The sequence below is a fragment of the Rhinopithecus roxellana genome, chromosome 7 (assembly GCF_007565055.1).
Source record: "Rhinopithecus roxellana isolate Shanxi Qingling chromosome 7, ASM756505v1, whole genome shotgun sequence".
Taxonomy (NCBI): domain Eukaryota; kingdom Metazoa; phylum Chordata; class Mammalia; order Primates; family Cercopithecidae; genus Rhinopithecus; species Rhinopithecus roxellana.
In genome coordinates, this window is record NC_044555.1 from 3,569,825 (window position 1) to 3,596,821 (window position 26,997).

Here is a 26,997-nt window from a genome sequence, read left to right on the forward strand (position 1 = left end):
CATCGGTTCCTGCAGCAGAAGCTACATGTGGTACATCTGGTCCAGCCACAGCTTCACATGGAGCTGCCACCTGTACTGGCACCTGGAACTGCCTTCCACTGCATCTGGCATGCTTGGCTGTGCACAGTGACCAGGCCCTGTGCTTGCTTGCTCACATACTTCTTGCTGCTTTGTGCCTGGCTTGCCCTTGGCAGGCATGGGATCTGGCCTAGTAGTGCAAGCCAAGCACAGCCTGCCAGGCTGAGTGGGTGGAAGGAGCCCAGTGGGCACAAGCAAAACCCAGGCAGAGAGGCTGCCTGCCACAGAGGTTTCCGGCTGGCAAAGTGACATCCAAGGATCCCACGACACTTACATGCACACTTTATCCATGTTCCTCCAATCTATTATTGAGATCTTTGCTTAAACATCACTTTCCTCAGCAATCATCTATTGCCTTCAAACTTCAGTTTAAGTCAGAATAATTTCCTATCACAAAAGTTTATTTATTGCCTTTATAAATACGTTGCATCCATTCTTTAACATTTGCTCATTTTAAAAAATACTTTATTAATGTCTATTTTCTATATTGGATTGCATGTACCAAGAGAGCAGTTCCCATACCTACCTGCCTATCATAGTGACCATGGATGACAAAGAATTAGCATTCTGTTTCAATGAGGGAGCCTGAGATATGGTCACCATTGTTCCAGGGTTCCGAGGAAGGCAGTAGGCTCTCAAATCACCCATCCCAACCAGGGTAGATAGTGACAAATTCTCTTTTTTTCCACTGTCTTACCTGGTTACCCAACACAATCCCTGGGACACGGTAAGAACATAACAAGTACTTGTTGAAAAAAATTAAAATGGGATGTGGAATGCTTAGAAAGAGATGTGGTAATGACCTCTAAGACTGAAGACTATATAAATGACCAATTTTAGCTATTAAATGTAGTTTATAAAACTATTTCTCAATAAAATTAGTTCACTGGCATCTCTGCCTACAAAACAGACTCTCTAGGCACTAACATCCTGGAAGCCGCTAAAGTTAAGGACAAGATTCTAACCTGTGGTAATATTGTTGAAGGACAAGCTGAACCTTTGAGAGAGAGAATCTAATTATCAGAGAATGCACTTTTCAGAATATTGCACTTCATAAGCTATGTCATCTTTCAGAATCTCTAAGCACATATGTCTGACTTTGTTTTTTTTCAAACCTTTTCCAAAGAAGACTCTAAAAGTATTTTAAAGTTAGAGAAATCCTAACATATCATCATAATAGAATTCACAGAATAAATCAATACATGCAGATATATTCTATCAGAAGTATTCTTAGAGTTCTAACTCAGAGTGTTAAGTATGCATCTCTCTTCCTTATTGGACTAAATGGGTACTTCCCTTCCTAGTTTCCCCCATCTGTACCTCTTTACTAAAGACAGCTGGCTATCCTTTTTGAGCCTCTGGATGGCATTTCAACAGAATTGTAGCACAATGAAGGCATTGTGGTGATGTGGGATGCCATGGAGAAGGAAGAGAAGGTGTGGGATGGGCACTCAACACTAATAAGTTTTGAGAAATAAGTTATGGATAGCCAGACCCTGCTCTAGTAAAAAGCCTGCTAAAATCCTTCTCTGATTCCTGATGATTGTTTTTCTTTTAGGGGATCCGTATACCTGTTTCTCTTTCCTGTAATTTTTCTAATTACTTCTACCAGCATCCCTCTCAGTCCAGTATGAAACATATTATAGTCCATAATCCCTGAAGTTACCCTAGAATTATCACATACCCAGGGTATTTGTTTTAAATTTATGTTTTTATACTTTATCGATCTTTTAATACTTTATGATTTCTCCCTACTCCTCCTTCTCTACCATCTTCTCTTCCCCCTCTTCTTGCTTTTAAAAATTAAACTAGGTAAGACAAGATCATGACTTGCAAAGAACCTAAGAAAGAATCATCTGTTTCAAAGTCAGATGAAAGCAGAGCATTCCAGGACAATTCCAGCCAATGGTTAAATAAGGTATAGAATTCAAGCATGGATTCCTTTGGGACTGAGGGAACTGATAGGATTGAGAAAGAAAGAAAAAGTTATAGCAAGGGCTTTCTTTCCACTTGATTCCTATTAATGCTGCCCTTTTCAACACTAGTCTAGATTATCTTAAAGTCATATGACACTAAAGAGCTATTTAGAGGCAAAATGAGAATATCAAATGAGGAAAAGAGATTGAAGAGAAAAGAGGAGGCTGGAAGGTAGTAGCCATTAAGGAGGTATGCAATCACCGACAAATGCAGATAGTTTATGCAAATTAGGGATAATCAATACATGTACCGATATTTAGTAGCTGTCTTTGGGCCAAAGAAATAAAGGCAAAAAATAAGGTGAAAATGAAAGCAAGTAAGAAAACGAATATAGAAGTTTAGGCCCACCACACAACCATCTGTGAGTTCTGTGGACTGTTTTTCAAGATGCCTTAACCACACAAGCATCACTTTGGATGAATTATATTGAAAAGCTATTTGCACTGGGTCACCTAATGATGAAATGGGTGCTTTGAGTTGTTATTTTAAATGGAAATACTCTATGCCTTAGAACAATGTCTGCGTTTAGGTATTTTTATAACCAGGAACCTCCCTTCAACCCCTGCTTCCCAGCCTTATTTAATATTAATTGAAAATTTCTGGTAAATACTGAATATTAGATTTTTACTCATCTGCAATTAGTTACTATTGTATCAGAATTATGGAATTCTTTAAAGCATAGCACTTTAGCTTATTATGAGTGTGTGTGTGTATATATAATATAAAGGATCATATATTTGATAATATATATCAAATCTAGGGTCATAAGTTTTTTAGATCCCTGAAATTTCATTGAAACATAAGCAATTAACATGGATCACCAGTATATATGAAATGCTCTGTTCTAGCCATGTCCAGCCTATTTGGTCAAAAGATTTTCCGTGTCATTTAATGATGGAGAACGAGATAACATTGTTGGAGATTAGCAGTCTAAAGTAGTAACCTGAGGAAATGACATTTCACTGGAATAAAAAAAAAAAAACACACACACACACACTTCACACAAAAAGAGAAGAAAGCAGAGATAAGGCTTTAAGAAAGCGTGTTATAGATTAGGTAGGAGAAACTATGTTTACTACTACTTTGGGCTGATAAGCCATTTAAACCCACATTGATTGGATTCTCGGACATACATATCACTTTTACTCTTGTCACAAAGGAAAGACAGGCATTTGGTGGTCAGAATGAGTGCATCAAATATAATCTATAATTATATAAAACAATAAATTAATGTGTTTTCCCTTAATATTGATATTCTGGTATATGTGTACAAACCCCATTGAAACTTTTTTACAGTAGAGGTTTATTTTTCTACAATAAATATCACAAATATATATATATATATATATATATATATATATATATATATATCACACACACACACACACATTCACAATTGTATAATTATTCAAAACAATAAACTGTTATATTTTCCCTAATGCTGATGTTTTCGTATACGTACACATATCGATTTTTTTTTTTTTTTTTACAGTACAACTTTATTGTTCCCCATTTGGAAGAAAATACAAAAATATTAAAATATCTACACATCATCTTTTGTTAAAATGTACTGGATGTGTTTCTAAAAGCATAACTACCACAACTCAGGTAGGAAGAGGGCTTAAAAGGCTAAATACCTACTTCAACCAGAATCCCATGACTTAAATATTCTGCTCTACTCTCATAAAGACTACAACTGAAGGCTTCCCGGAATAAATACAGTGAAAGCATTCAATGTTTCATTATTTAATTAAATGTAATTTTTCTTGATTTTTATCTTTGTCCTCTTTTAGACTGTAGGCTTGAAGAGAACATAAATATTAAACAGCATGCCTCAGACTAGTTATCTAATATATGTGATTCAATATAATTTAAAAAATGGATATCCATTTATGTTTCCCCTAGTCCAGGAAACTCATGTAAACAAATAGTGTACAATGAATGAAATGGTAATGTGCACAAATAGACAATAATTTGAATTATTTTTAACAAACATACTGTATTCTAAGTATTTTAATATATAAATTGCATTCTAAATTTTTAAAATACTTTTCAAGGTATAGTTCTTTTAAAGGACATACTTAGTTAGCTAAACAAAATAATCTGACCTTAAGTTGCTCTTCCAAAGCAGCAGTTGCGTGATCTCCACTAGATTCATCAACTACCACCACCATGTGAGTGAGAGAATTGACCCTGACTTGTTCTTGTTCTAGATCTTCTTGAAGCACCTGAAAGATAAAATGTTTTAAAATAAATTAAAATAATAATCTTACATGTATGTTGAAATCATTTGTTCTCAAATCAAATAGTGAAATTTATTTCTGCTACATCTCAGGTAATCCTATTTTTTATTAAACTAGAAACATTCCAAGCATTTTCTGCTATGATGCTCAGCAAAATTTATGTTTCTATTGTCAATTTAACTGGAAAGTACATAAAGAAGACAAATGTTAAGAAAAGGTACTGTAGGATATTCTGCTTCTAGTCCCACCCCCTTTCTCCTTTTCAAAAGTTTTCTCCAGAAACTATCAGCACTTCTGTCATTTTCAGGCTCTTCTTCTCTACTGAAGTTCTCCATTACCATAAAAATAAAACAAACTCTTGATCAAACAAACCTGTCCTGCTGCTATCCTACTATGTGTTCCTCTTCATTGAAAAGAAAAAAAGTTTCCTACAGTTACTGTCTCCATATATTTATCTTACTATTCACTTTGCCCACTATCCCATTGAAATACCTTTTGTAAAGGACACTATCAACTTTCATGTCCTAAATTCAATAACCATTTGTTATAGCATCTTACTTGACATGTTGATTACTAACCTAATTGGCCATTCCCGCATTCTTGACACCCTCTCTTGATCACCCTCCTATGTGCTACTTTTTTTTCTATATTTTGGAGACGAAGTCTCACTCTGTCACCCAGGGTAGAGTACAAATGGCGTGATCTCAGCTCACGTCAACCTCCACCTACCAGGTTCAAGGGATCCTCCTGCCTCAGCCTCCCGAGTAGCTGAGATTACAGGTGCACACCACCACACCCAGCTAATTTTTTGTATTTTCAGTAGAGACAGGATTTCTCCACATTGGCCAGGCTGCTCTCAAACTCCTGACCTCAGGTGATTCACCCACCTCAACCTCCCAAAGTGCTGGGATTACAGATGTGAGCCACTGCACCTGGCCTATATGCTATTTTTTAGCTCCTTTACTGGTTCTTTCTCTTCTGCTCCAACTACAAATCAGATGTCACTCCTATTTATAAAAACCAATAGATTCCTATCATACTAAGAAAGAAAATTTAACTTCTTTACCTGAAATTTTTTTTTTTTTTTTTTTTTTTTTGAGACGGAGTCTCGCTCTGCCGCCCAGGCTGGAGTACAGTGGCCGGATCTCAGCTCACTGCAAGCTCCGCCTCCCGGGTTCCCGCCATTCTCCTGCCTCAGCCTCCCGAGTAGCTGGGACTACAGGCGCCCGCCACCTCGCCCGGCTATTTTTTTTTTTTTTGTATTTTTTAGTAGAGACGGGGTTTCACCGGGTTAGCCAGGATGGTCTCAATCTCCTGACCTCGTGATCCGCCCATCTCGGCCTGAAATTCTTATATGATCTAGCACCTGCCTACCTCACCAGTCTGACTGTATACCATTCTTGCCTTCACACTGTTTCAGAACAACTTGTTTCCTCTCTCTTCCAAAAATGTGTCAAGCTGTTCCCTCTACCAGGATTGTTTTTCCTCCAGATCTTTAAATCATCTCTTTATCATTCAGGACTCAATGTAAGTGTCACCTACCCAGAGCAGCTTTTCATGAGCAAACTATCCAATGTTCCTCCCTAGTAATTCACTATTTCTGTCTTTTTTTAAATCATAGCATTGTCACTACCCAATAATTTCTTATATATCAGTTAGTCCTTTTGTCTCTACTTAACCATCATATGCAATCCACTAGAACAGAGACGCCCTCTGTCCTTCTCACTATGTATTACAAGCAAATAAAGATCAATCAACATTTGTCAGATAAATGGTGCCATGTGGGGGTTTGGGGAAAATATGCACAGATGAGTTTGTTCCTTCCTGATTGCACAAAGATTACAATATAGTAGGAAGAATTAGTGATTTTTAGTGTAGTCACAATTACACTAACCTCAACAGAAAATAACCACTTGGTCTCAACTGAACCCTGGGATAAAACCAGCCTAATTCACATCTTGGCTTTCTAACTTAACAAATGTGGCTCTGAAAAAATCATTTCCCCCTATTAAGTGAGGCTGTCACAAAATAGTATTTCCAATCTTTTTAGAAACATGATGTACAATTATTTTGTAATGATGAACAGGGGTAAACACAGGAATAAATTAGGGGTAAACAAAGGAGGCTGCTCCAGAACCAAGATATCTTGCTTGGGTGCTCCAGATCCCTTAAGACTTTACCCTGTTACACTAATTATTATTGGGATTTCTCTGAATAGCTATTTGAGACTTCTAGCCAACTAGTTTGCTTCTTAGAACATTTTGTTATATAACACAAGAGTGGAGAAACAAGTTTGGGACATTTCCTGTTACTTTCTGGCAAACATGCTGTCCCTACTTGCAAAACAACAGTGCTTAGCACTTATCAGTCTAGCTCTTAGGTATTCAAACTCTATGGCAGGTGGAAGGGAACTTACTAGGATGGCTGAATCATAATCTCAAATGCATGAGCATTTTTATCCTAGGCTTCATTTTTTCCAAGCCTCAACATTTTAGAACACTATGAAATCACTTCTTTTTACTTCGTCTCTCTAGATTTTCATGCTACATTTTCAAGTGAAGCAATTTAGAATAAAATGACTATGCATCTATTTTGTGTGTGGAATCTATACTGCCTATCACGCCTTTGACATTCCAGAGCTTATAATGGTTAATAAAACTCTTTCTGCCATGAGGCCAAAAATGGAAACATTAAAATTCAGAGTTGTCCTTGACAGTCATGTTGAGCCTGTGTTTTCTGAGTTACATAAGACAGGACTGGGAACATTTTAAATGTGTCAGCCAGGAATGTTTCAAATAATAATTAAAATGATAATTTGGTGGCCAATGTATCATAAGTTGGTTTTCTGAATTTAACAAATTCTTTTCTGTCCTTCACTATGAGTATATATAATTACATATATTACAAAATTACGAGTAAATAATGCCATAGTTTTCATTTTTACATGTAAACTGCTTTTTCACAATTTTAATATATTTTAGTTAAGAAATGTAAGAAAAACACTGTTTGATCCATGGAATGAATCCAACTCATATTGAGTCTTTTAAAGCATATGTGATCAAACGTACTATTTTCTCCACTACTTAGTTGTTCTGATTTTGTTTCATTTTTCTATTTGTTTTATAATCGAAATGGCATTCTTGCCATATTGATCAAGGGTTTATATTTTATGCTTGGCAGAAGTGCTAACACAAAGTACCACTAAAGCAAGTTGTGAGATGACAGCATTAAAACCAAACACAAGAACCTTCTGGACTTACGGTGAGTAGAAGGAAACAAAGGAGCAGGGAAAGGCTCTCTACAGTGACTAAGAATGTTGAAGAATCCAGAGTACTGGAGTAGATTTGCATAAGCTGAATTTGATTTAATGTTATTTCCAGTATCTCTTCTCCTCTACGACTTTTTAAAATTATATCTCATCTTTCTCAGCTAATCAGGAATTAAACTAAAAAAGGTTAAACTGACTTTTTTTAACACACTAAATAGCTGTAAGACAAAAGCTATGGTAAAACTGTAAGCGTATCTCCTATTTTCTCAGACTTCAAATGCAAAATAAATATTAGTGAATATCACACCATTAGCTAATCTCCTTAATATTAGCAAAATACAGATTATAAATTATCCAACGTCCAGGGTTTTTTTTTTGTTTGTTTTTGTTTTTTTGTGTGTGTGTGTTTTCTTTGTTTTTTTTTTTTTTTTTTTTTTTTTTTTTTACACTGCTTCTTACAAGTAGCAGAAATGCCAAACATACAAAGCTGGAGTTAAAAAGTTCAATTGTTCTGCCAACGTAGGAATCCATGAATAAAGGCCTTGATCACTGGGGTAAAGAATGCGTCCCTGCTTCTCTAGTTGGAAAGACATGGATTCTCAAGAGCATTTAAAAAAAATACAGCAAACTGATGGGTCCTGACTGTTTATCCAGTTTGCCAGTCTGTGTCTTTTAATTGGAGCATTTAGTCCATTTACATTTAAGGTTAATATTGTTATGTGTGAACTTGATCCTGCCATTATGATATTAACTGGTTATTTTGCTCATTAGTTGATGCAGTTTCTTCCTAGCCTCGATGGTCTTTACATTTTGGCATGTTTTTGCAATGGCTGGTACCGGTTGTTCCTTTCCATGTTTAGTACTTCCTTCAGGGTCTCTTGTAGGGCAGGCCTGGTGGTGACAAAATCTCTAAGAATTTGCTTATCTGTAAAGGATTTTATTTCTCCCTCACTTATGAAACTTAGTTTGGCTGGATATGAAATTCTGGGTTTAAAATTCTTTAAGAATGTTGAATATTGGCCCCCACTCTCTTCTGGTTTGCAGAGTTTCTGCCGAGAGATCTGCTGTTAGTCTGATGGGCTTCCCTTTGTGGGTAACCCGACCTTTCTCTCTGGCTGCCCTTAACGTTTTCTCCTTCATTTCAACCTTGGTGAATCTGGCAATTATGTGTCTTGGAGCTGCTCTTCTCGAGGAGTATCTTTGTGGCGTTCTCTGTATTTCCTGAATTTGAATGTTGGCCTGCCCTACTAGGTTGGGGAAGTTCTCCTGGATGATATCCTGAAGAGTGTTTTCCAACTTGGTTCCATTTTCCCCCTCACTTTCAGGCACTCCAATCAGACTTAGATTTGGTCTTTTTACATAATCCCATACTTCTTGCAGGCTTTGTTCATTTCTTTTTCTTCTTTTTTCTTTTGGTTTCTCTTCTCGCTTCATTTCATTCATTTGATCCTCAATCGCTGATACTCTTTCTTCCAGTTGATCGAGTCGGTTACTGAAGCTTGTGCATTTGTCACGTATTTCTCGTGTCATGGTTTTCATCTCTGTCAGTTCGTTTATGGCCTTCTCTGCATTAATTATTCTAGTTATCAATTCTTCCACTCTTTTTTCAAGATTTTTAGTTTCTTTGCGCTGGGTACGTAATTCCTCCTTTAGCTCTGAGAAGTTTGATGGACTGAAGCCTTCTTCTCTCATCTCGTCAAAGTCATTCTCCGTCCAGCTTTGATCCATTGCTGGCAATGAGCTGCGTTCCTTTGCATTGGGAGATGCGCTCTTATTTTTTGAATTTCCAACTTTTCTGCCCTGCTTTTTCCCCATCTTTGTGGTTTTATCTGCCTTTAGTCTTTGATGATGGTGACGTACTGATGGGGTTTTGGTGTGGGTGTCCTTCCTGTTTGTTAGTTTTCCTTCTAACAGTCAGGACCCTCAGCTGTAGGTCTGCTGGAGATTGCCTGAAGTCCACTCCAGACCCTGTTTGCCTGGGTATCAGCAGCAGAGGCTGCAGAAGACAGAATATTGCTGAACAGCGAGTGTACCTGTCTGATTCTTGCTTTGGAAGCTTCCTCTCAGGGGTGTACTCTACCGTGTGAGGTGTGGGGTGTCGGTCTGCCCCTAGTGGGGAACGTCTCCCTCTTAAGCTACTCAGGGGTCAGGGACCCACTTGAGCAGGCAGTCTGTCCCTTCTGAGATCTCAACCTCCGTGTTGGGAGATCCACTGCTCTCTTCAAAGCTGTCAGAGTTGTTTGCGTCTGCAGAGGTTTCTGCTGCTTTGTTGTTGTTGTTGTTGTTGATTAGCTGTGCCGTGTTCCCACCATACTGTTTTCCATAATGGTTGAACTAGTTTACAATCCCACCAACAGTGTAAAAGTGTTCCTATTTCTCCACATCCTCTCCAGCACCTGTTGTTTCCTGACTTTTTAACGATTGCCATTCTAACTGGTGTGAGATGGTATCTCATTGTGGTTTTGATTTGCATTTCTCTGATGGCGAGTGATGATGAGCATTTTTTCATGTGTCTGTTGGCTGCATGAATGTCTTCTTTTGAGAAATGTCTGTTCATATCCTTTGCCCACTTTTTGATGGGGTTGTTTGTTTTTTCCTTGTAAATTTGTTTGAGTTCTTCGTAGGTTCTGGATATTAGCCCTTAGTCAGATGAGTACATAGCAAAAATTTTCTCCCATTCTGTAGGTTGCCTGTTCACTCTGATGGTAGTTTCTTTTGCTGGGCAGAAGCTCTTTAGTTTAATTAGATCCCATTTGTCAATTTTGGCTTTTGTTGCCGTTGCTTTTGGTGTTTTAGACATGAAGTCCTTGCCCATGCCTATGTCCTCAATGGTACTACCTAGGTTTTCTTCTAGGGTTTTCATGGTATTAGGTCTAACATTTAAGTCTCTAATCCATCTTGAATTAATCTTCGTATAAGGGGTAAGGAAAGGATCCAGTTTCAGCTTTCTACTTATGGCTAGCCAATTTTCCCAGCACCATTTATTAAATAGGGAATCCTTTCCCCATTTCTTGTTTTTCTCAGATTTGTCAAAGATCAGATGGCTGTAGGTGTGTGGTATTATTTCTGAGGACTCTGTTCTGTTCCATTGGTCTATATCTCTGTTTTGGTACCAGTATCATGCTCTTTTGGTTACTGTAGCCTTGTAGTATCGTTTGAAGTCAGGTAGCATGATGCCTCCAGCTTTATTCTTTTGACTTAGGATTGTCTTGGCAATGCGGGCTCTTTTTTGGTTCCATATGAACTTTAAAGCAGTTTTTTTCCAATTCTGCGAAGCAACTCATTGGTAGCTTGATGGGGATGGCATTGAATCTATAAATAACCTTGGGCAGTATGGCCATTTTCACGATATTGATTCTTCCTATCCATGAGCATGGTAGTCAGCAAACAACAGGTGCTGGAGAGGATGTGGAGAAATAGGAACACTTTTACATTGTTGGTGGGATTGTAAACTAGTTCAACCATTATGGAAAACAGTACGGCCATTCCTCAAGGATCTAGAACTAGAAGTTCCATATGACCCAGCCATCCCACTACTGGGGATATACCCAAAGGATTACAAATCATGCTGCTCTAAAGACACATGCACACGTATGTTTATTGCGGCACTATTCACAATAGCGAAGACTTGGAATCAACCCAAATGTCCATCTGTGACAGACTGGATTAAGAAAATGTGGCACATATACACCACGGAATACTATGCAGCCATAAAAAAGGATGAATTTGTGTCCTTTGTAGGGACATGGATGCAGCTGGAAACCATCCTTCTCAGCAAACTATCGCAAGAGCAGAAAACCAAACACTGCATGTTCTCACTCATAGGTGGGGACTGAACAATGAGATCACTTGGGCTCGGGAAGGGGAACATCACACACCGGGGCCTATCAGGGGGAGGGGGGAGGGGGGAAGGGGGAGGGATTGCATTGGGAGTTATACCTGATGTAAATGGCGAGTTGATGGGTGCTGACGAGTTGATGGGTGCAGCACACCAACATGGCACAAGTATACATATGTAACAAACCTGCACATTATGCACATGTACCCTAGAACTTAAAGTATAATAATAATAATAATAATAAAGAAAAAATAATAATACGCTACAGTGTTACAAGGCTATATTTAATTAAAATTTTAAATATTGACTTCTTATGGATTTGAGTTTTTCGTAGATGAATTTATACAATGGAGATTTATACTTGATTTGCTAATTAAGCCTGAAATAGGAGCCAAATTATTTCCAAAGATGGATGTATCACCAGAGAAGTACACAAAAACGTTTGTCTATCAGAAAATACCTTCAAAATACTGTAATATGATATTGTTAAAATATGTTTTCCTTTATTAAAAGCTTCCAGATTGCACATACACATACACATGTATACATACATACTAGGTATTTTATTATGCATTTATTTTCATTATTTTATTAAAGGAATGCTTTTGTAACACCAGATTTTCAAAATCGATCATGTTCCTAATTAAATTTCGTTACCATTATTAGATACAAATGTTACTGATGTTTGTTCTCTTTATGACAAGAGAAAAGGCCAACAGTGAGTTTTAACATTAAGAATGCCGAGATTTGACAAACATTTTTTGTTATACCTCTGTGAATAATTGTATTTCTTGTAAATAAGTCTCTAGTTAAAGGGCTTAACAAAATATGTTACTCCCTTAGTACATGTTCCGGATTTTACTATTTAAACATGACTTTTCTTGTACTTCTTTTAAATGCCATCAGTGATACCGAATTCTTCTGGCTCTTGTCCATGTCAAGTTGGTTTTCAAAGTGGCTTAGAATAACCACTGGAGAGCCACTTCAGTGTTTATTCTAGACCTATGCTATTTTACCCTTTCTTAGCACACATGTAAAATAATACTTAGGAAACAAAGACATGGAATTATGTAAGGCTAGGGAAATTTTTGATCTGATATTTAAAGGTGAAGAGCAATAATTAATAGAAAGGTAGCAAAACAGAAAACAAAAACAAGGTTGTGTCTCCTGTAAATTCGATGTGAGAAGCTTTAGTTTTACTTATTTCTTTTGGCCATAGCATAGACTCAGCTACCAGAAACAGGAAAGAACAGCTGTTACCTATATGTAGAGTTTTTGGTTTTTTTTTTTTTTTTTTTTTTTTTTTTTTTTTTTTTTTTTTTTTTTTTTTAACTACTCCTACTTCACTGAATAACCAACAGCACATTGCCAGTACTTGCAGGTCCTACACACACCTCCCCCTCCCCGCCCCCACACACACACCCTAGAAACAACATAGACCACGTGTTCATCATGAATTCGAAGGTCATCTATTGTTTCCAAAAATGACTTTAAAATGAATATATTTAATGTTTAATTACAAATATTAAGTTTAAGTAGTTGGTAGTTTATCTAAAATGCACACATAAGGAAAGACTAATGAGAAAAAAATTGTAGCAAACATAAAATTTGCAAAGGACATTAAGAATTCAGAAGGTTCTAGGAATAGAGATGAGTCTAACATCTAGGAAAGTAGTATCTTAAAAAAGCTGTCTCATGAACAAAAAAATCCCTAGATACTAATGATCATTATAATGCAAGACATCTGGACAGGAATTGACTTTTTTTCAAATAAAAACTTCAAGTACAAATCAGAAAGTGTTAGGATTTCTTGGAAAATCATGGAGTGGTAGGTAATTTATTTTTTTCACTCTCTTTTCCTGTATGCCCCATTATTTCTACCACCTCTACACTGGGCTAGGCTCTATATCCCTTGCTGGCCTGAACGAAATGATATGGAAATGACTTTCAATTTTATCTGTAGTGAAATATTCACTTTGCTAAGCCTGGCTGGTCACAGTATTGTCTAGCTTTCCACGAAGATCTATTTATGGTATGTAACTTTGTTATAAATTTGCTGAATATATTAAATAATCTTTCCCAACAGGCTCCCCTAGAAAAGTTTTTGATATTCACTTACTTAAATGAGATTGAATATCTTTACTAGTCCTTATATCAGAACACATTGATTTTATCTTTTTGTTAGAAATGAATGTTTATGTTTCTGCCAACTCCCAAGCTACCAAATGGGGGTTCTGAAAGACTGTTTCAATGTAGAGATTTGAAAGACTATAAAAGCACACTAAATGTTTCTCAATAGCCTGAAGGGGACTCAATCAATATGAAAAGAAAGTGTTTTAAAAATAAAGTAGACAATTAATGTACTCCTACATATGGAAAAGGACATAGGATGAAATAGATTGACCAAAACTTGCGCATGACTATAAGGAGACAGTAAAACTGTAGGCAAAAGTGTAGCATCTGAAATCAGATTTTCTGTGTGTAATTCCTGGAAGCATCAATAACCAACCACATGACTTTGAGAAAGTCATCAACCACACCAAGCCTCAGCTTCCTAATTTCAAAATTGAGATAACAAAACTGCCTCTTTCTTTAAGTGGTTAAGAAGATTGAATAAGGTCAAATTGTTTCATATTTTGCCTTGAAAACAGTATAAATTCCAAAAATATTAGCATCTAATTCATTGAAAGAATTCATATTTAGCCATATTTATATCAAATATTTTAAACTAAACTGCAATAATCTAATACTAATCTATTTTACCCTCATCTAATACATTCTGACTATCATCCTTTCTAATAGACATCATAAGTACAGAAAGAGAATGTGATTTTTAAAAAGTCATGAAAAGAATTGCTGAAGTTACAGCAAAGTTATAAGGTCTGGAGAAACACACAGTTAAGTGTTAAATCCTTAAATAATACTTGAATTTCCAATTTATTTATACTACATTAACAAAAGTAGGTTCGAGCTACCTGATCTGATGGTATCATAGAAAAATTTGCATGGTCAGACATATGTTATGGAGTGAGGACAGTCTCTAATCACTAAACGATAGCCCTCAACTCTCATGCCTCTCCTACTCTTTCTACAATTCATGCATGCACCCACCTACACATTCTACATATAGTTACAGAATTAAAATCAGATTAAAGTAAAAACCAGTAACATTGAATAAATAATTATAAAATGCCTTTACTGAAAATACTTATTGAAAAAGAAAACAAGATTACTGGGAGAGTTGGGGTAGAAAGTTTCAGGCAGAGCACAGAGGAAATGATATGCATTGTGCTGCTAAACAGAATATAGTTGTGAAATTCAGTTCCAATGATTATCCTCCTGCTCATACACTATTGCCATGCTTATCATAAGCCTATTTTCCTGTTTCCCTTATAGTCCCTTCTGCCTCTATTTTAAAGAAAGAACTACAGGATTAATGGTGATGAATTATCTCATTAAGCATTTTGATTCTGAGTATTTAAGGCATAGCTACTACTACTGCTTACTCTACGTTTGAAGACTGATATGCACTCAGTCTCTGTACCTTCTATCCAGACATCCCTAATCCTGTGAAACCAAGTGCCACAACATCTTCAAATCTCTTTGCCACTTCTCTGCATTTGTTCTAGTCTCTAGGATCTCAGGTGGAGTCAAGCTTCACTGGAATCTCAAAATGGACAGAAATGGTCTCGGTTCAAAGGCAAACAGGTCAAAGTTAAAATCAGAATCTACCAATTACTACTGAAGTTACCCTGAACAACTCCTTAAACTCTTTGAACACATTTATTTGTCTGTAAAATCAAAATCAAGGATTAATATCCTTCCAGGTCAGACATTTATAGAACACTCTATTCTACGACCACAGAATGTACATTATTCTCATCTGCACTGGATCATTATCAAAAATTGAAAATTGTGGCTAAGCCACAAGGTGGTTCTTAACACATTTTTAAAAATCAAAATCATACCAAGCATCTTCTTGAGCCATAGTGGAATAAAACTAGAAATGAGTATCAAGAAGACTCCTTAAATCTATACAAATACATGGAAATTAAACAACCCGCTCCTGAATGATCTTTGGACAATGAAATCAAGGAAGAAATTAAAACTTTTTGAAACAAATGAAGAGACACACATAACATACCTCAACCTCTGGGATACAACAGAAGCAGTGCTAAGATGGAAATTTACAGCATTAAATGCCTACACCAAAAATATAGAAAGATCTAAAATTAGCAACCCAATATTATATTTCAAGGAACTAGAAAAACAAGAACAAACCAGACCCAAAGCTAGCAGAAGAGAAGAAATAACAAAGATCTGCTTTGTCACCAAGCTGGAATGCAGTAGCGCAAACTTGGCTGACTGCAACCTCAGCCTCCCGAGTTCAAGCTATTCTCCTGCCTCAGCCACCCAAGTACCTGGGACTACAGGTGCCTGCCACCACGCCCAGCCAATTTTTGTATTTTTAGTAGAGACGGGGTTTCACAATGTTGGCCAGGATGGTCTCGATCTCTTGACCTTGTGATCCACCCACCTCGGCCTCCCAAAGTGCTGGGATTACAGGCATGAGCCACTGCGTCTGGCCGAAAAAACTATTAAAATTTTTTATTTTTAAATCATAGAAGATACAGGTTTCACGAGCCTAATGGAATTAACCTAGGAATGCAAGGCAGTGGAAACTTCCAGATAATGTGTAATAAGGCCAGAAAGTAACCTGTCAATGTCCGAAGTTTCCACAACATAAATTGAGTGATCAGAGGAGCTGCCCCAAATAAAAAAAAAAAAAAAGAAGAAAGAAAGAAAGAAAGAAAGAAAGAAAGAAAGAAAGAAAGAAAGAAAAAAGAAAGAAAGAAAGAAGAAAAATAACAAAGATCAGAGCAGAACTAAATGAAACTGAGATAATAAATGGAAAAATTAAAAAATTAAAGTCATTTATTTGAAAAGATAAACAAAATTAATAGACTACTAGCTAGGTTTACCAAGAAAAAATAGAGGAATCAAATAAGCAAAGTCAGAGATGATAAATGTGACATTACAACTGATACCATAGAAATACAAAAGATTATCAGAGACTACTAGGGGCATCTCTAGGTACACAAATTAGAAAATTTGGAGGAAGTGAATACATTCCTGGATACCTATCAACTCCCAACACTGAACCACAAGAAGCAAAATTCTTGGACAGACCAATAACAAATAGTGAAACTGAATCAGTAATAAAATATCTCCCCAAAAAATAAAGCCCAGGACCAGACATATTCAGCTGAATTCTACCAGACATGCAAAGAACTGGTACCAATCCTACTGTAACTGTTGCAAAAAATCAAACAGGAGGAAATTCTCCCTAACTCATTCTATGAAGCCAGTATCACCCTAATACCAAAGGTAGGTAAGGACACAACAAAATGGAAACCACAGGCCAATATCCCTGACGAACACAGATGCAAAAATTCTCAACCGAATACTGGCAAACCAAATGCAAAAGCGTATCAAAAAGATAATACATGACAATAAAGTGAGCTTTATTCCAGGTATGTAGGGATGGTTCAACATATGCAGATCAATATATGTGATTCACTACATAAACAGAAATAAAAACAAAAACCACAGGATCATCTCAATAGATGCAGAAAAGGCATTTGATAAAATCCAGCATCTCCCCATGGTAAAAACCCTCAGCAACTAGGCATAGAAGGAGCAGATCTCAAAATAACAAAACTCATATATGACAATACTGAACAGAACATGTTGAGAGCACCTCTCTCCCCCAAGAACTACAACAAGACAAGGATACCCATTTTCACTGCTCCGATTCAACATAGTACTGGAAGTCCTAGCTAGAGCAATCAGGCAGGAGAAAGAAAAATAAGGTATCCAAATTGGGAAAAAGAAAGTCAAATAACTTCTCTTCACTGATGACAGGATTTTATGTCTAGAAAACCCTAAAGACTCCTCTAAAAGGCCCCTATATTTGATAAATGACTTTAGTACAGTTTCAGGATATGAAATCAATGTACAAAATCAGTAGCGTTTCTATACACCAATAATGATCAAGCTGAGAATAAAATCAAGAACTCAGTCTCATTTACAACAACTACAAAAAAACAAATAACAAAACAAAACAAAAAAACCTAGAAATGCCTTTAAGCAAAAAAGTGAAAGATCTCTACAAGGAGAAGTACAAAACATCAATGAAATAAATCATAGATGACACAAACAAATGGAAAAACTTTCCCCTTCTCATGGATTGGAAGAATCAATATTGTTAAAATAACCACACTGCCCAAAGCAATCTACAGATTGAACAAAGTCCTTATAAATTACCAACATAATTTTCCACAGACTGAGAAAAAAATACTAAAATACATAGAAAATCAGAAAAGAGCGCAAATAGTCAAAGCAATGCTAAGCAAGAAGAATAAAGTTGAAGGCATCACATTACCTGACTTCAAATTATACTACAAGGCTACAGTAACCAAAACAGCATGGATACTGGTATAAAAACATATACATACAGATTGATTTAACCAAATTAAGAACCCACATATAAAACCATATACCTATGATGAACGAATATTCAGCAAAGTAAAAAAAATGTATATATATACCATTCTATTCAATAAATTGTGCTGTAAATATTGGAATGAATAAGCAGAAGAATGAAACTGGGCCATGTATCACCATATACAAAAATTAACTCAAAATGGATTAAAGAGTTAAACGTAAGACCTGAAAATATAAAAATCCTAGAAGAAAACCCAGGAAAAACTGTTCTCAACACTGGCCTGAGCGAAGAATTTATGACTAAGTACTCAAAAATAAAAACGAAAATAGACAAATGGAGCTTAATTTTAAAATCTTCTGAACAGCAAAAGAAACGATCAACAGAATGAACAGACAACTTATAGAATGGAAAACAATTCCGAACTATACATCTAACAAAAAACTAATATCCAGAATCTACAAATAACAAGAAGAAAAATAGATAAACCCATTTAAAAGTAGGCAAAGGACACACTAGCAGACTTGTTTTAAAAGAAGATACACAAGCGGCCAACAAACATATGAAAAAATGTTCACCACCACTCATCATCAGAGAAATGCAAATTAAAACCACAAGGAGATATCATCTCACACCAGTCACTATGGCTATTATTATTTGTTTTTTTTTTTTTCAGTGTCATTTAAACAATTTTTGGGTACAGAGTACGGGTATGTGTGGGGTACATGAGATGTTTTGATACAGGCCTGCAACGTGAAATAATCACATCATAGAGAATTTAGTATCTATCACCTCAAACATTTGTCCTTTGTCTTACAAGCAATCCAATTATAATCTTTCAGTTATTTTAAAATGTACAAGTTATTATTGACTACAATTACCCTATGATATGATCAAATAGTATGCCTTTTCATTCTAACTATAATTTTTATACCCAAGAGCCATCCCCACTTCCCTTCCACCACCCTTCCCAGTCTCTGATAAGCATCCTTCTACTCTGTTTCTATGACCTCAATTTTTTTTTTTTTTTTTATTGTACTTTAAGTTCTAGGGTACATGTGCATAACGTGCAGGTTTGTTACATATGTATACTTATGCCATGTTGGTGTGCTGCACCCATCAACTCGTCAGCACCCATCAATTCATCATTTATATCTTGTATAACTCCCCAATGCAATCCCTCCCTCCTCCCCCCTCCCCCCTCCCCATGATAGGCCCCAGTGCCCGATGTTCCCCTTCCCGAGTCCAAGTGATCTCATTGTTCAGTTCCCACCTATGAGTGAGAACATGCGGTGTTTGGTTTTCTCTTCTTGTGATAGTTTGCTGAGAATGATGGTTTCCAGCTGCATCCATGTCCCTACAAAGGACGCAAACTCATCCTTTTTTATGGCTGCATAGTATTCCATGGTGTATATGTGCCACATTTTCTTAATCCAGTCTGTCACAGATGGACATTTGGGTTGATTCCAAGTCTTTGCTATTGTGAATAGTGCCGCAATAAACATACGTGTACATGTGTCTTTGTAGTAGAATAATTTATAATCCTTTGGGTATATACCCAGTAGTGGGATGGCTGGGTCATATGGTACATCTAGTTCTAGATCCTTGAGGAATTGCCATACTGTTTTCCATAATGGTTGAACTAGTTTACAATCCCACCAACAGTGTAAAAGTGTTCCTATTTCTCCACATCCTCTCCAACACCTGTTGTTTCCTGACTTCTTAATGATTGCCATTCTAACTGGTGTGAGATGGTATCTCATTGTGGTTTTGATTTGCATTTCTCTGATGGCGAGTGATGATGAGCATTTTTTCATGTGTCTGTTGGCTGTATGAATATCTTCTTTTGAGAAATGTCTGTTCATATCCTTTCCCCACTTTTTGATGGGGTTGTTTTTTTCTCGTATATTTGTTTGAGTTCTTTGTAGATTCTGGATATTAGCCCTTTGTCAGATGAGTAGGTTGCAAAAATTTTCTCCCATTCTGTAGGTTGCCTGTTCACTCTGATGGTAGTTTCTTTTGCTGTGCAAAAGCTCTTTAGTTTAATTAGATCCCATTTGTCAATTTTTGCTACAGTCACCAAAACAGCATGGTACTGGTACCAAAACAGAGATATAGACCAATGGAACAGAACAGAGTCCTCAGAAATAATACCACACATCTACAGCCATCTGATCTTTGACAAACCTGAGAGAAACAAGAAATGGGGAAAGGATTCCCTATTTAATAAATGGTGCTGGGAAAATTGGCTAGCCATAAGTAGAAAGCTGAAACTGGATCCTTTCCTTACCCCTTATACGAAGATTAATTCAAGATGGATTAGAGACTTAAATGTTAGACCTAATACCATAAAAACCCTAGAAGAAAATCTAGGTAGTACCATTCAGGACATAGGCATGGGCAAGGACTTCATGTCTAAAACACCAATTTTTTTTTTTTTTTTTAGATCCCACAAATAAGTCAGAACATATGATACGGCTGTCTTTCTGTGCCTGGCTTATTTCACTTAACATAACGATCTCTAGTTCCATCCACACTGTTGCAAATGACAGTATCTCATTCTTTTTAAAAGGATAGCTGTCATTAAAAAAGTCAAAAAACAACAGGCAAGGATGTGTTGTTTGGCAAGGATGTGGAGAAAAGAAAATGTTTATACATTCTTAGTGGGAATGTAAGTTAATACAATCATTATGGAAAACAGTATGGAGATTTCACAAAGAACTTAAAACACAACTATTCCATCCTGCAATCCTAGTACTGGGTATATACTCAACAAAAACAACAAAAAGTGTTACATGAAAAATATACTGCAGTTGTATGTTTATCATAGCACTATTTATAATAACACAGAAACAACCTAAGTGCCCATCAGTAAATGATTGGATAAAAAAAATGTGACATGCACACACACATATATATATATATACACACATGTACACACACACCCCACAGAATACTACACAGTGATAAGAAAGTATGAAATCCCGTCTTTTACAGCTATATGAATAGGAACTAGAGGCCATTATCCTAAGTGAAGTAACTGGGAAACAGAAACTTAAATGCATTATGTTCTCGCTTATAAGAAGCAGCTAAAAAAAGGGTACACATGGTCATCTAGAGTGGAATAATATAAACTGGAAACTACAAAACATTAAAGGCTGGTAGTGGGGTGAAGGGTGAAAAATTACCTATTGAGTATAGTGTTTGTTATTCAGGTCATGGATATATTAAAATGCCAGACTCCACCACTACATGATATATCCATGTAACAAACCTGTACATGTAACCCCTCAATCTATTTTAAAACCCCTTCTAAGACATGTTTATTACTAGAGTTAAATGAGATAATACATTAAATTCAGCTTGTACAGTGCTTAGATTTGGTAGGTGGTGAGGAAATGCTTATTTTCTTTCATTTCTGACACAGTCACATTATCCTTCCATTCTTACAGTAAGATTCATGGAAATAGCCCTTTTGAGCATCAGTATTTATTTCTAATAACTTGGTAATCACATCCTATTTTAATTATTAAATATCAGTGTGCCAAAACTGTAGACCATTATGTAAAAATAGTGTTTTGTCTTACTACATATGACTTAGATTTTTAATTGTTAAAGTATACAGTATTATTACTTCCAATGAATAGAGTACTACCAGATTTACCAGCAGAAATCTACTAGTATTAGAAATCTACTAGAAGTTCTGTTTATAACAGAAATATTAAACATGATAGTACTCCATATTCTTCAGAAAAAGTATCATATTCAACCTTATTTTTTAACATGGGACTGGATTTATGGTCATGCATTTTAAGATACATTCACACATTTATTGCCTTAAAATTCATGTTATCATATGTGTCTTAGCTTTCTTGTAAGGTTTCCCTAAAATGCATTCTGAAATGTTCTTTATAATTAAATAATTTATTTACATTATTAATTTTGTATTACCTATACAAAATAACTGAAATTGATTGTTACAGTACTGGTTCAGAAAAAGAGAGACATTTTACATGAGACTAACTCAGTAAGTGAGAATTAGGGTCCTTATTTTCCTTTCTTTAAACCCCACTGCAGAGGTCAATGTCTTCTCATGAGGAAGCATTACAGGAGTAATGAAGTATAATAACTAAAAGTTAGTGCCTCTAAGATGAGAGAGTCTTGAGCAGCTATAATTTTTGTAGCAGTACTGATAATACTTTAAAACAAAGTTGTATGCTGCTATAAAGACACATGCACACGTATGTTTATTGTGGCATTATTCACAATAGCAAAGACTTGGAATCAAGTCAAATGTCCATCAGTGACAGACTGGATTAGGAAAATGTGACACATATACACCATGGAATACTATGTAGGCATAAAAAAGGATGAGTTTGTGTCCTTTGTAGGGACATGGATGCAGCTGGAAACCATCATTCTCAGCAAACTATCGCAAGAACAGAAAACCAAATACCACATGTTCTCACTCACAGGTGGGAATTGAACAATGACATTACCTGGACACAGGAAGAGGAACATCACACACCGGGTCCTATTGTGGTCAGGGGGGAAGGGACAGCATTAGGAGATATACCTAATGTGAATGACAAGTTAATGGGTGCAGCACACCAACATGGCACATGTATACATATGCAACAAACCTGCACGTTGTGCACATGTACCCTAGAACCTAAAGTATAATAAAAAAAAAAAAAGCTGTGACATTCTAAGTAATGTTACTCAGTAACTTCTAATAAGCTAAATAATAATCTGATTGCTAGAAACACTTGATTTGTAAAATAAGAACATGGGCATGCATTTTATCATTATTATTATTAATCGATAGCATTACTGCGCAAATATATCCTTGGAAAATGATGCTTGTTAATAGAATGCTTATGGGAAATTAGAAGTCTTCTCAATTAGATTAAAAAACTGTAACTGAATATCATGCACATACTACTATGTAGACTATATAAGTGACGTTCTTTTTTACATAAACTTCCAATCATTTATGTCAAAATAATAATACTACCACTCAAATCAATTTCATAGTCAATGGTTTACCACTATTAAGATACATATATTTGAATATGGGAATGCAACAGAGATAGAAGGAAATAGGAAAAGTCAGAGATTGAAGACACCAAATACAACATCACCAGGTAAGTCACTTTATAGATATATTTTTCTACACCTTTATGGTTTTTTTTTTTTTTTTTTTTTTTTTTTTCTGTACGCACAACTTTTTAATTTGTCAAAATTTCATGCCCTTGTCAGAAAGTTAACCGTGATGAAGATGGTTTGAGAAATAAAAGTAGTCAATATTATCAGAACATCTGTTCTAAAAACAATTACCGAGCATCAACTATTGACTAAGTACTCTGAAAACACATAAAGAAATCTGGCTCTCTGGTTATAATACAGTATTTTTCTGGATTTTATTGTTTATCCTCCTCACCATCATAACCATGAAACTTTCATTAAGCACTTATGAGGGCAAAAGACAGGAAATAAAATGAAACCTCACAGCAGAAACAAATAACGTGTAATTCTAACCATGCTAAATATGAGAGTGAGCTTGCTAAGCACTAAAAGCACTACTTGATCCTATGTCATTGTCAGACTTAACTGAATCACTTATCCTTCTTCCAACTATTGCATTTCTCTTTTATACTGCCTATTTTCTTAATTCCAGCTCTCAGGTCCCAGTTGCCCAGTCCCAGAATCTATTATTTTGAGCTTTTTGTTCATTGCCTAAATCTAGTTCTATTGGTTTTGATTTGATCTCTGGAATGCTTTATACCTGTTTACAATTTTCCTTGATACTGCTTTCATTCAGGCTCCATACACTTTCTGCAATATCCTCTTAACATGTTTTCTGGCCTCCTGTTTTCTCTGCTCTTTATCTTCAAAAAATGTCTTCTTAAATATTAAGGTAAGTTTTACTAAATTGCTGCTCTTTCTAGTTTAATTTCTCATGAATAATGGTTTCCTGTTACTTACAGAACTACTGCAAATGCCCGAGTCTTTTATATAAGACTCATGATCAACCTCCATGATGAGGCTTAAATCCTCCAGCATTAAGTATACTACAAGATTTGATAAATGATTGGTTTCTGTATTCTTCACAGCACCCATGTGCTATAATGAGTGTTTGTTCAGTGATATGGAATAGAATGCAATGGAATGAAATGAAATGTCAGATCCTTTGGCAGAATTATACCTAAACCTTCTCTGTAACATGAACATCTAGATCATTTTAAAGGTCACCAGATGAGGATATTTCACAATCTTGGCAACCCAAATGTCTGCCTTTAACTAACCTTCAAGGAAGGCATAGGTGACTGAGCTTCTAAGAGGCTACTCAGTTTGTATTAATCAGTATTTCACATAGAACCTTCACTGAAGTCAGAATATAGAGTATATATTTACATCTGCAAATTCTAGTAATTTGTGAAGTCTTTGTTGATGCTGTCACCAACGTAATGTATCTATGCACAAAAGTCTAAATCTCTCAGAAGAATGGAAAACCTAGCAAGTAAACTGAGCTTTAAACTTCATCCCAGTCTCACTATGCCAGGAGACAAAAGATTTCACGGTTAAATATTTTCCTTTTGATAAAAATGCCTTCCAAAATGGCAAACTTCTTTACTATCAATGAAAGCTCAACGCTTTTATTCCTCAATAATATCATGCCACTCCTTCGAGGGAAAATCTTTCATTCTTTATCAACATCACTAATAAATTCTATCCCTTAAGACAAAAATGACCAGCTAGAATTATATGTGATATAATTTTTCACAGGGGAATGAGAGGTTCGATTTGTTTACTCACCAGAGAGAATCACTCTTAGGTGCCTCAGATCTAAAGTAAACCTCTAAATACTCTCCCCAAAGCAATGTCTAAGAATGAATGGTTTATCCCAAATGTTGCAGCCAATTGAACTTTTCTCCGTTACCCAGACTAAAGGGTTTGACTAGATTTAATAGTAACCACCATATAGGATCAACATATAGGTAAGGTATTACCTTACCTAATTGCCAGGTTCAGTAAAAGTGACTTATCTTCCTGGCATTTCACAGTGTCTGAATTTCTAGCCTGCCTCATAATATAATGCTGTTGAAATGAAGATAGCCAAGGATCTTGTCACAGAATATACAGAAGCATATCTGTAATATTCCCAGTGTACTTGCAAGATTTGCAAACATTTTAATCTTGCCCTCCATTTCAGAGAGCGAACAGGCGACCTCCGATCTGAGAAGAATTTAAATCAATTCCCAGCAATAAAATTCGTATCTTTTCTTTAATTTCATCATCTGCAATCATCTTTAAGAAAAAATGGCGATGGCACAAGGATTTAATGTCTATTTACACAAAGCTAAAAATAAATATTAGAAGTTTGGTGATACAGCAGATGGGAGTTGCTTTGGTGGGTACTCTAAGGTTACTGATGTATTCTGTTGTCAGAAGGAGAAATTTCCTTACTTTCAATGATTTACAATTCTTGGGAAGAAAAGCTGAAAAGCGATTCAATCACTATGTATGTATATAGGGCTTCAGTTTGAACACAGTTGCCCAAAGAAGTAATATTTATTTTCTTTTGTTTTATGAAATGTGCCAAGACTAACAAAATAGTATTCCTTTAATTCTGTATGCATGTTCCTTTCAGTGTTAAAAGACAATATAATGTACATGTTTCATGTTTTAAATAAATTCAACTCTTTGCTAAATTGTTTGACGTTAAGTCACCTTCTTCTTGCCAAAATTGTTCCCAAGTAACAAAAGAGCATTATCAATTTTCAGGACTTGAATATAAATCTTCTTTCCTTTGTCTTAATTTTATTTAAAAAAAAAAATCTGTCCTGAAGAATGCTCAAATAGTTAAAAGCAGGAGTTGGCCTCACTCTCTGAGCCAGCAAACCAATGCCTTCTGGCCTCTTTATGCCCTTTAAATAAATAAATAATTTCTGGATGTAAAATGTTCCATAACCAACTTGCATATAATCCTGTTGCCTTCTTTTGTTTCAAATTTTTTCTTCAAGGCAATTTCATACTCATTAGAAATGGCATACTTTCCAGTAATGAATCATCTGTTGAAATTTTATGACAATATTTGTCAAACATTTTCCATTTCATTCACAAAACATTTCAGGTACTTGTCAGAATATTAAGATCCTGAACAGCTTGTCTCACCTTAATGAAGAGTCTATTCAGCATCCCAAGCTAAGAACTTCCTTCCCAGCTGCCCTAAGTTATCCATACTTAGCTATGCTAACATTCTCCTTCCACTGCTCTTTTGGAGTTCTTCTTCCTGGCTTTCTCTTTACACTCCAGGCATCCGGCACCAGCATCCTGCCTTCTGATGTTCATTGTTACTTGGCCTAATCTTGGTCTTTTCTAAAATACTTCAAGTTCCAAAAGTATTGGACACATTAAAACTACGACTGGAAGGAACACTGGAAACAAACTGACTCAACACTTTTCTTTCCAAAGTAAAGATATAGAGAACCTGGGACATTAAGTGATGTTGGAAAATGACAATACAGTTAGTGGTGGAACTGGAGCTAGAATTCTGGCTTCTAGTGGGACAAGTTTGTCTTGGGTTAGATTCCTCCAAAAACACATCCTGAGCAAAAGACTTGGGAACAAATGGTTTATTTGGAGGGTGAACCCTTAAGGCATTATGAGAGCATGGGGACATTCAGGAAGTTACCTTGTGTATATCTGGAGCTCAGTTCTACTGGGGAATCTCTGAAAGACTGTAGAGAATATACGTTAGAAATGTCCCACTATGGGACAAAGATTCTATGGGATTTCTCTATCGACTTTTACTCCTCATTGGCTAAGGGCAGCTCTGGCGGCACTAATTGCACCTCCTGTCCACCTTCAAACTGGCTGAAATGCTTCTGTACCAGAAATGCCCTCAGGGAGAGAGAAGCCACTGCTGTACATCAACCTTGTCCAATCCATGACCCAGGATGGCTTTGAATGTGGCCCAACACAAACTTGTAAACTTTCTTAAAACATTTTTGCATTTATTTCTTCTAGTTCACCAGCTATCATTAGTGTTAGTATATTTTATGTGTGGCCCAAGACAATTCCT

General features: G+C 36.0%; 1 protein-coding gene across 3 annotated transcripts in view; it reads right to left on the reverse strand.

The window, feature by feature from the left end:
* The window catches only part of DMD (dystrophin), a 2,245,117-nt gene that overhangs the window by 1,600,006 nt on the left and 618,114 nt on the right, over positions 1-26,997 (reverse strand). For all 3 annotated transcript variants that reach the window (XM_030933724.1, XM_030933725.1, XM_030933726.1), the window contains one exon: positions 4,164-4,283. In XM_030933724.1, the coding sequence (XP_030789584.1) occupies positions 4,164-4,283 (120 nt within the window). The remainder of the gene's footprint in view (positions 1-4,163; positions 4,284-26,997) is intronic.